Genomic DNA, 16,070 nt, shown 5'->3' on the forward strand with positions numbered 1-16,070 from the left:
TGTCAGCAGTAAACAGGAGAAGCCAGTTGTATTCCAAATATCAACTTTATAATTTTTCAACGCTTTGAAAAGTTTTCTACTAATTACACTTTTTACAAGCTTTTATTTAGTTTCACCTGTCCCCTCTATATGTCTGATTGTAATAAAAAATTGCAAGTTGAATAGTTTTGCTTGTCCTGCACGATTGAAATATTTCACGTCGCTCATCGAAACGTTCCCAATTCGACGGCACAGGCCTTCCGTTTTATTTAAATTGTCAATTGATAAAATAGAAGCCTATATATGTATAGAAAAGTTTTTACTCATATGAATGATCTTGGCTCGAACGCCTTAGCTATTTCTGAATAGGAAAAAGAATGTGACGTGCGAATTGGAACGTCCGATATTTAAATAAAAGGCATTATTCTCAGGTAATGTTTATTCCTGTGCAAATGGCGTCGGCGAGGGCGCGCGTGAGGCGGCGGCGCAGGCGCAGCGCGGCGCGGTCGATGCGCGCGCGTCGCCCGTACCGCTCGCACTCCGCCACCACCGTCGTGTTGCACGATTCCTGCAACGTGACCACGACACTGTTATTTATTAGAGAAATGCTCGCAATGATGGGAATATTAGAAAATGCTAGGCTTTAGTTAATAACCATAATATTCATTTGCAGCTCGGATGTTTGTCCTGACATTGATCGGTGTGATACCCCTGCATTGGACGACACTGCGTACTTACATAAACATGACGTGTGTTCAGTTCCAGAACGAATGAATGTCAATGAGGAATAAAATATCTTTCCACTTGTTTTTAAACTATTTAGGAGTTTATACAATTAACTTATATCAAATTTGTTGTGCATTTTCTGTTATAATACCTTGTAATGGTTGAGCTGCACTTCGTTGTAGGGCGCCGACCAACCGGCGAAACCAGACGCGCCCAGACTGACCAGAGGGTAGTGATTGAATGCCGTCAGTACCTTCCTGGTCAGCATGAGGCTCTTGCTGTAGTACCCCACCGGACTCACCAAGGCCGAGCTCACAATATTGTTAACTAGTTTAGGTATGACCAGATCTCTTCCACATCTTGATCTATATTTGTCGTACAAATCTTCGTCTAAATCTCTAATATCTATGACTTCATTACTTATGCTACTTGATTCATGTATCAGTTCTATTTCACTTACATCTAAATTTTCATCCTTTTTTATTCGAACGTCATCTCGTTTCACGTAGACTTTATTTTTACTGCGCATTTTTCTATTTTCGTATTTATCTACTCTTTGCATGAAACCAAAGAAAAATACATTTTGTATTAAAATTGCGGAATTTTTCGTGGGATCCCATCCTTTATTAAACAGTCGCTTTATCAGCTCTGGCAAACTTTTCGCTATCTTGGGTAATATTATCTCATCTACATCTAACGGTATTATAAATTCAGAATCTTGTATGTTTCTATATAAGCAATCATTGTAAGTTAATATGTGATCTCTTCGTCTTTGCCAAAGAGATCTTTCTGGCTTATTCTTAATAGGAACTTGAAATAATCTAACGTATCCTTTTTCTCGATAATGCAAAAGGATTCTTTCCGTTTCTTTTTCCACCTTATCGATGTACATGTCTATAATATCTACACCTAGTAACTTATTTGTTTCAATCCATTCTACTAAGTTTTGTGAAACATCATTATCGAAATTCATATCTTTGACACATATTGTAAAAGATTTTTTATTTTTAAATGTGTTTTCATTAGATTCTAAAATAAATGCGTTGGTGGGATTGTTGCATGGCTCAGTGACTATTGAGACGATAGCAGGTCCATTGAGAGGTTCCGTCAATGGGCAGGAGAGCAGAAGTGGTGTCTCGACTTTGGACAATGAGACGTCCCATTCATGCCACCAAATCTCCAAAGGTTTCGCTGCCACGACCTCCACAGAATCTTCATATGTATTAAGCGGGCGTGTTTGGCAAAATAGTGGTTCTTCTATTGAGATGTTGCGACCTGTCGACGAAAAAAATGTAAAGTTAGTATACCTCAACCAAAATTTTAAAAATATCAAATAAACTAACTAATAACTATGATCTGATCTGCAAAAATATTCTTTATATATTTTATGGGCAGAATTATTATAACGTAACTTATATAATAGCAATTTGTTGGAGTCATTTCCTCGGGTGTGCGGCGCAGCGGTACTACAAGGAACTGTCATTAAAACGGGTCTCAGATTGCTGCCTTCTTCGAACAGGATAGAACTGCTTTCCATTAGAAATGAGTTGAATTACAGCTTCAATTCGCCCTTTGGATGATTTGCTTTCAGATACCGTTGTTCCGGATCGTTTTATCTGATTCAACGTTGTAAAGGCTTCCAGACTAGATATTTTAATAACTAGCCAGTAAATTATGACATAGTGGATAAAGAGGAATATAATAATAATAATATTCCTCTTTATCCACTATGTCATAATTTAGGAAGTATAATAATACTTCCTAACAATGAACGACAAACGACGTATGAAATACAAAATTCGTTTTTAAATTATTTCATAGAAGCGGAACTACTTCGGTAGTTCATAATGAGCTGATTTCCGATATTTACGTAATTTGAATTTAGTTATTATTATTATTATATTTAGTCTTATTTTGTTTCAAAGTTGCTTTTATTATACTCTTTTGTTTTTTTTTCTAATCCGTAAAAATATAAACATATATTTTTAAAAATCTCGATTATATTAAAACCTAGTTTCACTCAAATTATAGGAAAAGTACACAGAAGAAAGTTAAAAAGGAAAACGAAGTGTAGAAGTGTAGTGTTTTAATCCGGCCAAAGGCAATATAGGAGTGGCATTTATCTTGGCGGGAAGGAATTTACACGACACTGGCGCTCGCCAGGGATATAAACTATCCAATGTTCAGAAGTACACATACTTCAAATTCTAAATAATTAGTACTAGCCCATCCCGTTTTCTGTCTGTCAGAACATCAAAGATCACGTCCGATATAATTAAGTTCTGCTATATACCCTCGAAATAGACGGAATATTATGGTCCTTCGTTGTAGTAATGTATTTATTATTCTATTATTAGACCATTGGTCTGAAATGATTATTATTATAGTGTAGAAGTTACACAGTACATGTTTTAAAGGCAGATAAGAATTATATGTGATTATGAACTCGAGTCATGTTTGCTTTGCCAGGTATGACGAGGTATCAAATAGGTATATATTTCTTTAACCGAATGATAAAAGAATGTATAAAAATATTTTCTAAAAGGCACATCTAATACTAACTCAGTAATAATTCTAGTACGGAGTAAATATCTGTTAGCTGTTTAATTTGTGCGGCGAGTGACAAATGAGCGGCACTTTATCTCGCCTCTCGTCCGAGTGTGTCGCACTGTGCCCACTTTCTGCACTTTTGTTGCACCACACATATAGATAAAATTTATAAATGCCGCTATTACTTTAATGTATATTTAGCACAACCAGATTTTAATGAGACAGCCATGTGAGTTACCGTAAGGCCAAAAATAAAAATATTTATTCTTCTCGATTAAGTTGCGGCCGTAGCTTCTTCTTGTCGTTTTTCTCTGTCCTTGTTTGTTTCCCTTGGAACAAACGAGCAAGGGTCCATGTTCACCAATAATTATGGTGTTGTTTTTATCACCGTTTGAGATTTCGCGGATATCTTTATTGGGGCAGATTGCGTCAGTTTTTTACTTAAAGTACATACGTACGATGCATTTTTAGTTCGTTTTGTGTCTCGTATACGTTGTTACTTTTTACTAAATTATAACCTCGGCACATTTTGTCTGTCGTTGTTTACTTTTTACGCAGAATGCATTTCGACCGTAAAGTTATACGACATAATCACGTTTTTAAAGCTCATGCATCACAAAGGTAATTTAGTTTGCACATTGTGTTGATGCGCGAGTGCACTTCTGATTTTTATGATTGCTGGGGGTGTATGCAGGATGCACCTACCAATTTTCTCATTTTAGAGGTGGTGTAATTTGTTACAATTATTTCAAGTCTCATAATTGTGAAGTGATTCCGGCACTACGTGAATTTATGACTTTGTGTAATGAGTATCAGAAAGTTTTATAAATATCCAATTTTCAGGAGGTTCACAGAGTTAGGTCACGTATGTGATGAGATGAATCTTTTGACAACCTTACTAATTTTAAGAATACTTAATCTAATTAAATTTTTCCTTTGGGAAACTTAATTTAAATCGTTACATTTTATAAAAACAAGTCCCACTTGCGTCTTTCTGTCTAAACGCGATTAACGCAAAAACTAGCGAACGGGTTTGCGTACGGTTTTCACCAATAGATTGTGTAATTTTTGAGAAAGATATGTATAGCTTATATTAAGGTTTTACCTGAACGAAGCCGGGAGAAGCCACTAGTAAGAAAATATAATTACTCTTATATAGTTGTGTAGTATAAACCTGAAATTATGTATTTTAAACTAGCTTTTATTTCGGGTTCTAAGCAATATATAGCGATAAAATCTATACAAGATTTTAAGTTAGACCATCCGCTATACAACTGAGAAAACCGAATCTAATTTCATCTAGTAGCCGACATACTTTATATTATAAGAATAGAAATGAATAAGAGATGTATAGAGAATAGAGATGTATACATGTATAGAAGATGCACAAACCTTGGAATTTGGCCAGGATGCGAACGAAGCGCTGCGGCTGGCGCTGGTCGTAGTACGCAGCGTACAGCGACACCGTGGTGCCCGCCAGCTGCTGCCAGCCACGCTCGGCCGCGTCGGGGAACCAACTGCGATTCTGGAAGAGAGAAAATCAAATTAGGTACTATTTTGGCGAACAAAGTAATTAAAACACAGAAATGAGATGTGGAAAATATGTAATACGTTATTGGTTTTTCTAAAATATAGTCTAGAAAAATGAGAAGGAAGGGCTTACTTACAAACGGATTGTAGAGTTTTTGCCAACCAGTTTCAGAATAGAAGAGTCGGTCTAAAAATAGCCACAAAATGAATAAGAATCCTACGTGCGTATATCTCTAAACGAGTTTGTTATCCAATCAATTAAATATGAAAGAAAATAAATCTTTAAAATGATGGAATGGAAGAAAGAAGCAAGATCTAAATTATCTGATATATTTCGATTTTCTATGTGACAATTTTATAATCTATTCCATAATTTTATGTCATATCGAAACAGGATATTAGAAATAATGATCAGTAGTCAAAATGCTCGTGACATTTAAATTATGCGACATCGCTTGGAATGATGGTGGGCAGTTTTAGATACTGGTAGTAATATGCAGGTGATGGCTACACACTGGGTTTGTAGATTATTCCCAATCGCGATGTGGATTCGTTCCCTTTTTTTAGGTTTCCTTACATATTATAAAAAAGTGTGTCTATCTGTATAAACGCGTCATACTCAAAAACCATCAGACGGATTTTTATACGGTTTTCATTAATAGATAGTATGATTGCTTTGGAAGGTTTTACACCGAAGCCGGCTGCTAGATATTTATAAATTCGAGATAATTAAGATTACAAAATATTATATAAGTTGCAATAATTGTATCATGTTCTTGATAATAAGTAAATCTGTCTGATATGTTTATTTTAAGTTCTTTGTCAATTTAATTATAATGATTGAAAACAAGTCTGAAAATAAATCTAGATGTGGATGAAATTTATTGAAGGGTTTTCTTTCTACTTTAGTAAACACAAAAGTTACATTAATAACAGAGAATATTTATTATATAAAACATTTTAACATATTTCTATTTCAGATTAAATAAAATTAAAAAATCAGTGGCCGAAGATAGAAAATAATGCGGCGAAAAGTTTATATGTAAATAAAATAATGTAAATGATTTGCAAGTTTTCAATGAAACGAAAGCTAGGGGTACAGACAGACAATAGTTTAATGTCAATAAATGAATACGCAAGGTAACTCTGAGCTAACTATTAATAGAACAGCGCGTTGATGTCTAATCAAGCGAATACGTAAACAGTAATGTGAAGTACGAAGAAACAGGATATACGTATGAATGAATAATGCATAATTCTGTTTCTAATCTTCAAACATTCACTACATTATCAGGGTATGTGAATTAATAACTATTTGCATAAATTGGAATCCGTTTAATCCAGATTTAGTAATTAAAAAAATCCTGTTACACGAACCTACAAACACTTATATTCGAACATTTATTATCGGGATGAACATAACTACTTATAAAATATCATAGTTAATTCCACACTCTATGGATTAAAATATTGTATGTACTTAATTACATACTCTAATGCCAGCTCCACACTGTCGCCAAACTCAGATATATGACGACGCGAATGCGTGAATATTGCGTTGTTAGTATGAGTGCTTTTATATTTACCGAAAAAATAATTTTCGTGACGACCATTATCACGACTAGACTATGGGATCATGGACCAACTACACGACAATCTGATACGACACATGAAATACTGATACTGGTTGACAGTTTAATTTCACTAGTGTGTGTGCGATGTGTGCGTCCGCTAGACGTAGTAGGTAGTCCACAATCATGTCAGATGCCTTAGGGCACTTGAATGTGATCTGACACCCATAGAAAGACGTACTAATATGCAAAAGTTTTGATGTCTCATTCCCTGGTCGTCTGTAATATATGTATATATATATATATATATATATATATATATATATATATATATATATATATATATATATATATATATATATATATATATATATATATATATATATATATACACCACTTTTTTTTATTAAATATCCCAAGGAAGCAAAGCTCCAGGGCGTAGTGCGTATGATATTATAATAAGGTGATAATAGAGAGAGACGTAAATTTAGTTTGCCGTTTCCCAACGAATGTCACATTAGGCAGGCGGACAGTAGTAATGTCACAAATCATCAATTCTTCAAATTGTAACGTTTATTATTTCCACGGAGTTCGTGACGATAGAATGCGCACGCGATGCAGGGTGGTTACTGTGCTTGCTGTGTCCTCTCTCACGAGAATACACGAAGAGACGAAGACATTTAGATTATTACTAATGAGTAATATTTGTGGTTTTAAGGCCAACTTTACATAAATAGAATGTTGTAATTTGCCATAGATTTTTTAATTTCGGTGTCTGAATTAGATATAGCGTATATTCGGTAAAGTTTTCTTTCCTTTGGCATGTGTGCTCAAACTCGCATTAGTTACATAGTTCCTTTACGATAATAATATGGTAAGAAACCACAAATATATTCCCCTTAAAGTTGTGAATTGTGTATGCGTTTAGATAACTAGTTACTTTTTCTTCTTAGCGGCTCGGCGAATCTATTAGTGATACGGATAAACCCCACTCATACATTATCTTTGGCGTCATACAGATCCTGCAGGGCGCTAGATACAGAAAATTATTTAAGCAAAAATATTATGTAAAATATCTTGCAAGGACATGACAAACTAAGCTAATGCACCAAGCATATGGGCCACGATATAGGTAATAATAATTTTGCACACCTATTTTATTATTACTTGAGCATTTTTTGTATTTTTTAAGTTATTTTAAGTGAGACGTTTTGGCTCAAGATGAAAAAATATATTTTTTATTATCACTTTAATAAATTTTTGTGAAGCGGAATAAAATAATAAAGTAATTAAAGCTTTTCCGTTCGTCGTAGGCTTGTTGAACTGTTATCTATGCTAAGAGCTAAATGTTAAAAGCTTACGTTAATGGTTTAATCTGCAGCCTATCTTACCAATTCTTGCCTGTAGATTACGCATTATAAAAAACTAGCACCCCGTCCCGGCTTCGCTTAAATTGTACACCTAAACCTTCCTCTTGATTCACTTTATCTATTATATAATAAACCTGCGTCAAAATCCGTTGCATAGTTTTCAAGATCTAAGCTTACAACGGGTCACATGTACTGGATGTTCAAAGAAATCCATGTATCCACAGATCCGTGGCTGAAAAGCATAGAAAAATGCTGCAAAGACATAGACAAAGACTTCGAAATGACCATTATAAATCACATTTTTAAACTGAAGAGGTTTAACGATAGACTAAACTAATGAAAACTTTGAAAAAAATGTATACATACAAGTTAAAAGATAAATAATATTTATTCAGACTCATGTAGGTTATATATATTAATGTATAGACATGGAGTGATTAGAACGATATAAAGTATTTTTGTTTTTATTTGCACTCTTAGTAATCTTTAATTGTTGATAAATTGTCGTTTTATGTGACATATTTATCGACTTTTTATCGAATACGCATTCAATTTGATGAGAACTCCATAATGACTACAAGTAATTTATAATTTACCTGTTTTCATTCTTTTTGTATTATAACCTTTATAATATTGCATGCATCAGTAATTGTACCTTTCAATTTTTATGGAAAACTAGCTGCTGTCTGGAGCTCCGCCCGCGGTAACTTGTTGTTTGATACCAAGACCCCCATGAAATATATCATTTCCAAATTTCATAAAAATCGGCCTAGCGGTTTAGCTGTGAAAGCGTGGCAGACAGACAGACAGAAAACTGTCTGTCTGTCTATCTTCTTTCTTTTCTATGCTTATCCGTACTAAAATATTAATACGGATAAGCATAGAAAAGAAAGAAATTCATACACATACCTACATACCTACGCATACCATGCTTGGAACTTGAAACTCATATTAAATTTGAATATATCATGCTATACTAAGAATATATTGTCATAGAGTGACTACGCGACATACAAACGACTGTGAACCACCGACATACACCTCGTTTACATACTAAGTGTTTGGTAGGATTATTTTACCAGGTTTTTGCAGGAATATTTAATTTCATATCGTAATAAATAATATTTATTAATTATATTAAATTTCGTTCAAGTTTAAATCAAGTGAACAGCTGCTAAATAAAAACACCGAAAAGGAGTCATTTTGTATAAAGGGTTTGTTGGGACTATTCAATGAGTTTGGGAATGTTTATATGTTATTGACTATACATTATATCCTCAATACTAATACTATATACAAATATTCAACATATAAATACTTTGCCGTACGTTAAAGCCAAAGTACGGGTTTATATATTAACAAGACAAATTAACTAAATATTTCAATTGAACATTGGTATGTCTGTCCTGTCCCGTCAACACAACAAAATAATGTCGTTGACACAGGTCACAGGTATGCAGTCACCTTTTATATCATTTCGTGGGTCCGGAACTACGTGATGTCACGTCGTTTCGTGAACGGAGTACTGTTTGCCGCTCTACTTTCCACAACGCCGGCGGAAAAGCTGTACTTTGTCCTTTTAATTTATTTGTATGTGTGTATTTATAGCATTAATTAGATGCTTTTATCTATCTATCCAGATATCCACTTCAATCCTACTTATTTTTTATGGCATTTTATATGTTACTTTGCCTAATTATCTAATACAGTTAAATATCTTTTTGGCTGAAATAAACAAGACCAATTTTAAAAAAATACTTACTAAATTAATTTGAATGATTGAAAATGAGCTTGAGACCGGTAATATGTCAATTTCATACAACGTCTCCTAAGAAGTTATATCTTAATGATAGGGCGCGGGACACACTAAGAGCATTGCGTCATCTACAAATTGTAGTTTAATGGGCAGTTGGTCATAAAAACTTAAGTAGATTTATTACCCTTAATCCATGGTTAGATTTAATTGAATTTGACGGAATTAACTTCATATATTTGTAAATTTTAGTAGGAATGGAATAGCTCAATTGAATAAACTACCAATTAGGCTATTCCATATTATGTCAACATCGGTAATTTTATCTCTCTAATAAACATTTGATGGGTACCTATGTACCATGGCAAATATTAACTACCTATGTAGTTAATATTTGCCAGTTAATCAGCATTTATGTAAACCATATTAAATAAACTTTTTATTATCAAGAACTTATTAGATTAGCGTGCAAATAACTAGTAAATACGTTTACTAGTACTTAAAACATATTACGATATATTTTAAGTGAACTTATTCGAATAAATCAATCAAGTACCTTAACTAGTTTCAAGTAAGTAATTTATTTCAGGTAGAACTCGAGAACCTAGATAAATCTGTCAGAATGGTGGATTGCTCAGTTCCTAAGACCGGGACATGGATATAGATGAGAATTATTAATTTATTACAGAGATAGTTTTTAAGACTACGTTGTCGGTGTGAGGCTTAAGCATATGATGGGATATTAAGGAAAATGACGTTTTTAACATATTTTTATTATATGTCCAAATTGCCGACTAATTAAATAGGTCATTATTTCATTTAATATTCATTACTTCAGATTCGTGACTGCTATATTACAAGCTTTTATTTAGCACATGTCTCGTCCTCTGTTTGTCTGTAATCAAGTCTTGCAAGCTAAATTTCATTTATATCCGCTGCTGGCATTACAGAGCTGAAATTGTCCACGACATCGCTTCAGTTCCCATGGAAATGCAGCATTGTAATAAACATTATCCGATGGCACAACCAGTATCGGCACTCATAGACGACAATAAATTGTTTACAAAATGATTTATTATAGAAAAAACTCATTTTCTTTATATCGTTTCTTTTAATAAAATTAATAAAAAGATAGATATTAAACACTTATTTTAGTTACTGACAATATTTCGGTAGAGTAGAGCTATGTATTTATGGCCTTTCATAGTAAATAGATTTGATTAAGTAACATAAGTCATGTCTCCTCTATACGAACAAATACTTATTCCGCAAATTATTGTGGGTACATATTGGAAACGTGATTCAAAAACTTCGTTATTACAATCATCTTCATCTTCAAGTAATAATGATGGTATTATTCTGTAATCATGGCAAACACAGAAAATACGTGCCAACGTTTCACACGTACCAAATATATAATTTATTTTCTTGTAATAAAATATAATTGTAGGACGTCCGAACTTCATTTGTTATTTTATCCTGGTTCGTGGCTTTCGGAACTATAATGTTATGTATTACATTAGATATATTATCTAGATTACTGGACTAGACACTTGAAACCGTAGTGTTCCTATCCTGTAAACCGAAAGGCTTTTTGAATCCTACTCTCACATGTCATGAGTTTGTATACTACTCATATGACTAACGTACGGTAATTTTAATCAATTACCTGCTTCCAGTGAAGGAAAGCATCGTGATTCCTCACGACCAATTTGATGACTTATTAGCTACTATGTAAAATGAAGAAGGTAATCAATGGCAAACTACTACAAATAATTGCCACGAAAGTAGTTGTGTACATTTCATTTTATGAAATAGCCACAACCCTCAGCCATGAAGAAATTGTTAATATCCGGGAATTTTTAATCTCAATAGGCCTAAAAAATAACCAAGATTCGAAACCAGATTTCTTGATTTCGCAAATGGTCGAATGTTAAAGTTATTACAAGTTTTTGTCAAATTATATGATTGAAGTAATTTTACGACGAAAAGGCCATTAGGCAGGGAAATTAGTGATAAGATGGATTTTTTCCAGTCCATTAATTGACCAATTAACATCACCGCTGTATTCGATAAACATCTGATGATTGATAAGACGATAAAAAATATCTTGGTGCATTTAACGATCATGTATAATGCTAAAAATGTATAAGGCATCTCAAAGCAGGCATTTAGCGTTTGGTTCCAGTACTCTTTTAACGTCTTATTAAGCCAGCTTCCGCTCGCAACTTGAATTTTAAAAAAGGATTATAAATAAGTATACACAATGTATGTGTGACAATAAAACTATATTTTAAAAAATGCATTTCTAATCGTATTTAAGACGAGATGTTTTTACGCGAATCCTGGGGTTTCGGCATCATAGCCATCATCATAGAAAGACGTGAGTGGACTTAGAAAAAAATATTTCGTAACTAGGTTTGAATATTTTTTATCTTTAACCTTATCCCACAAAATAATTAATTTAGTATATATGTATTTTTACAAGTAGTTATTAAATATTTTATCTTTAATATAAAAAAATAGTTTTTATTTAATTTACAACCCGTCCGTGGCAGCGCCAGTGCCTTTATGTACCTTTAATTGGCTAATAAAATCTATTGTAATAAATATTTTATTTTATATATTTTTAAATAATATCGCTGTCATCAGTGGAAAATTATCGCGATAGTTTTTATGCCAAGTCTATGTTTTGTATGTTTAGTTTGAATTTAATGTCGTCTCATAGATAGCTGGAATGAGCGGCTCTCGAGAACACCAAAAATGAAGCCACCAGAATGTATGACCTACCTAATTAAATTAAGTTCTAAAAGTCAACTGATGACTTTAAAAAGATAGTGGGTAGCAACTGGATTTTAACTGCTCAATATGGAAAACAGTAACAAATTTAAGTTTATTCAGAAATTAGACACTTTAAATTTAATATAGTAATTTCTCAAAAAGATACAAATTACTAACATTTCGGAACGACCACTACTGAGAAGAAATGCTGGAAGAAAGTCATTTAAGCATTTTTGGTCTCTATCATACTAGAACTGAAGGATATCAAATATTTGATTGGGCAAAGATGAAAAAAAGAAGAAGCATAAAAATAAACCTAAGTTCTCACTTGATAGCATGTGTATCTGAACAACACAACAGCCCAGGCCGGAGTGCCAGTGGCAGCATGCCATTAGAAATACCCGAGGAGGATATTGATTTCGATTTATTTTCTGTTCGTGACCGGCATCGGAATACATTATCGATATTCGAAACAAGTCCACGTGAATCTATTGCAGCGACTCGATTACGCCCGATTGTACGATATCGACGGATACGTATCGCAATTTGTTCCAATCATTTCTATTTAATTGACATCGTGAAAGAAATTATTGCTTCTTGCGAGTGCCGGCGAAGGCGGTTTATGTATTTGCAGCCTGCTTAAAGAACTTTCACTGTGATGAGACCTGTGAGTATTTATTTATGCTTAGAAAGTACTATTAAGTTAGCTTTAATTGCCTATTGCTTTTAAAATTTGACTCTAATAAAGTGAAAAGTTGTGTTTACTGCTAAATATTTGCGTTATGAAAGTAAAAGCTTTTTTGTAATTATTTGCTATGAATGAAAGCAGTTTCGATTTTGATAAAAAATGTGTGTATTTTTAATGAAAAAACTCCAATAATAATATAATAATCAGTTTTGTGAATTTGCCTCTTTTCTTCCTAATTTAATCCTACCTAATCCAATATTTGTGTTTCTTCTTCAATCTACCTATAAAGGATTTCACAGTCGTATTTCCTCATGGCTGAGTGTCGTGGTCGTCACGTGGAATGAAACACACACAACAATTTTCTTCGCATTAATTAATGAAGGAATCCAATATTATATATAATTTATTTTCCACTTATTTTATATTCAAAAAATGTGCGAGCAAGCCACCGTCTACCCCGTTGTAGTACAGGAAGTGAGGCTGCATAATAAATAATTGCCACAATGACTCGTATATTATTATTTTCTCAAATTTTTTGTCTTTCATATTTGCATGTTAATGTGAGACAACCGTGTGTTAGTAGCTGAATGTGTCTGATTTAAATATAATCAACTAGAATTTTAAGATATATCATAAAATTAAAAAAATATGCTTTAAGTAAATAGTTAATGGAAATATAATATGTTTAGTAAACGGCTTTGTCCGCGTGAATTTCGATTATTTTACACAGTCTTTCTTTACTCCTTCTACATAAATATAGTGAAATTGTACTTGTTAATCTATTTTTTATTTAAGTATGTTAAACCTTTCAAAATCTAAGGGAAGTCACACTTTAGTTCCTCTTTTCATAAGACTTAAACCTAGTTAAAACCTATAGTTTTGGTTAAGTATATTACTACCAACATACTATTATTAGCAAGTGGCAACCCTAGTATTTGCTTGCCCATGGTAAACATGCGTGATATTATATATATATATATATATATATGTATGTAGAATATTACGTGTGGTAACTGTAGGTACTATTTGTTTAGCTAAAAGCAAAAGCAAGTCTTTGACGCGGACATTTTTGTGAGTGGCTTTTTGGATTCAGTACGTACAACTATAGAGGTCATTGGTGTCAGCGGTTTATACACAATTGTCCAAAAAAGAGTGTCATGTTTGTTCAGGGTTCGTATATGAGATTTTTATTCCATTATTCCTATAGGCTGTGAATTACTTCGAGATGTAGGGAAGACTTAAAAGCAGTCAACCAATAAAAATCTAGAGTCTATTTTAAACCAACTAAAAGCAAATATAGTAATAAATAAAGTAGGTACTTTACTTATAACTTATACGACATACGAAGGTATGTACGTATTAAAAATATCCAATTAAAATAACGGGAAATTTTGGAGTTCTCGAAAAGAGAAAACAATTACACATTAGTTGCGGACTTTTATCTCTCATTCGTTACTAATACAATATGCTCAATTAAAAATATAATGGTTTTTATACCAGTTTTTAAATAACTGGTCTTTCTGTCTGTGTGTATTAAAAAGTCATTGTTTTCTTAGTTCCCCATAAAAAGGTTATTGCTAAAATACCGGTTATTAGACTGTAAATCAATGAGAGCGTCTCATAACAAAAAATATTGTAAGTATGTATAGAGCTCGCTAGAGCAACGTGTAAGGTTATTTTTATTATAAAGCTTGATAATGTTATAATTTACCATCAGTATTTGTATTTACGGTAAGTACTTAACTTAAAAAAATATAAATACTTAATATATTATACTGCTACATCATCAAACTGTAGGCAATTGACTCTTATTTCAAGAATAAATATTCGGAATGAAAATAAATTATAAATGGTTTTCATGTTATAAGTACTTTATATTGCTTACCATCAGCCAACCTGTAACTTCTTCTGCCTGTTATTTTATAAATAAAAAATAAGTAACGCGAGCTCTACAAACGCACTCTATGCGATCGTTGATGGGTATTTTCAACTATTTTCCAATCTGCTCTGCGATATTACGACCTTGTTCAATTTATAATACGGCGTGTTATTTATAGTTATTATAGTAATAGATATAAATATTTGATGTCGATATAATTAGTAGCTTGTTATTATGTAAGGTATAAAGGTATAAAGAATTTATACGATAGGGTATCCATATTATTAAAATATTTTTAGCAAAGTCTGGTTGACTTTTTTCTTGCAGAATTACAATAAAATATTTATGATAATTGCTCTGGTCCCCTATTTTTAGGATTATTAGGAATGATTATTATATTTAATGTTACTACCATGACCCCCAAAAATAAAATAAATTAAAATTCTAACTATATGCGGTATCTTCGGGAAAGCCGGCAGCCGATCGCAGGTGACGGGCGAGGGTCGGTCCATCTCCGCCTGTTTGCCCTCCGAGTAGGCCACTATGGTCCTCATGGTGGGCCCCTGGGCCCGTGGGCCCTCCCAGCGAACCCCGCCGTGCCATTCGTTCACACTCACTACCCAGCTAATAAAGAACAACGTTCCTCCAGCCAACAACAGCTTTATAATGCGCATGAATTTCCTAAAACTACACGGCATCTTAATTAAGTCATCCGTCCACGTGCGGAAAATACGTTCGCAAGTTCGCGCGACAGCGAGTAATCGCGAGCCGGCGCCGCGCGCATGCGCTGCGGACGCGTTACCATGGCGGACTGCGCACGATCAGCTGATAGCGTATCAACAATGCTTCCCTCGCGGCTAATCGTTCTAAACGCTAGCGGACGTGAAAATCTAGTTTTCTATACCAGTTTGCTGGATACGTCTTACGTCGTGAACGTTCTAAGATTCTATAAAAAGCCTGGCAATCTCACACGGAACTATGAAACTAGAAATTTTATGGCGAAACTAGTCCTGGCTCATCTGGATGTTTGTAATTGCGATAGATCGATTATGCAGAGCCTGCATGGTGCTTATTAGCTTGGTGTCAGAGCCTGCGAGCGGAATCTGAGACCGAGACTGTCACTCGTCCTCGTGTGAACTTGGGTTCAATCAACTTCAAGCATCCAATGTGAATACTAACAACAGGTTACATAATTCTATTTTATAACGTCTAATTTAACCATGTAATATTGAAGGTAACAATG

At 33.6% G+C, this 16,070-nt stretch overlaps 1 protein-coding gene across 1 annotated transcript; it reads right to left on the reverse strand.

Annotated features, from left to right (window-relative positions):
* Nucleotides 1–406: 406 nt before the first annotated feature.
* LOC128674954 (uncharacterized) lies at nt 407–15,659 on the reverse strand. The gene is made up of 4 exons (XM_053753975.2): nt 15,277–15,659; nt 4,648–4,780; nt 857–1,980; nt 407–547 (listed from the first exon to the last, which is right to left on the reverse strand). Exons 1-4 carry the CDS (start codon nt 15,523–15,525, stop codon nt 407–409), a joined length of 1,647 nt encoding a protein of 548 aa, XP_053609950.1. The 5' UTR covers nt 15,526–15,659.
* Between the last annotated feature and the right edge of the window lie 411 nt (nt 15,660–16,070).

This window comes from Plodia interpunctella, chromosome 13 (genome assembly GCF_027563975.2).
Source record: "Plodia interpunctella isolate USDA-ARS_2022_Savannah chromosome 13, ilPloInte3.2, whole genome shotgun sequence".
Lineage (NCBI taxonomy): Eukaryota > Metazoa > Arthropoda > Insecta > Lepidoptera > Pyralidae > Plodia > Plodia interpunctella.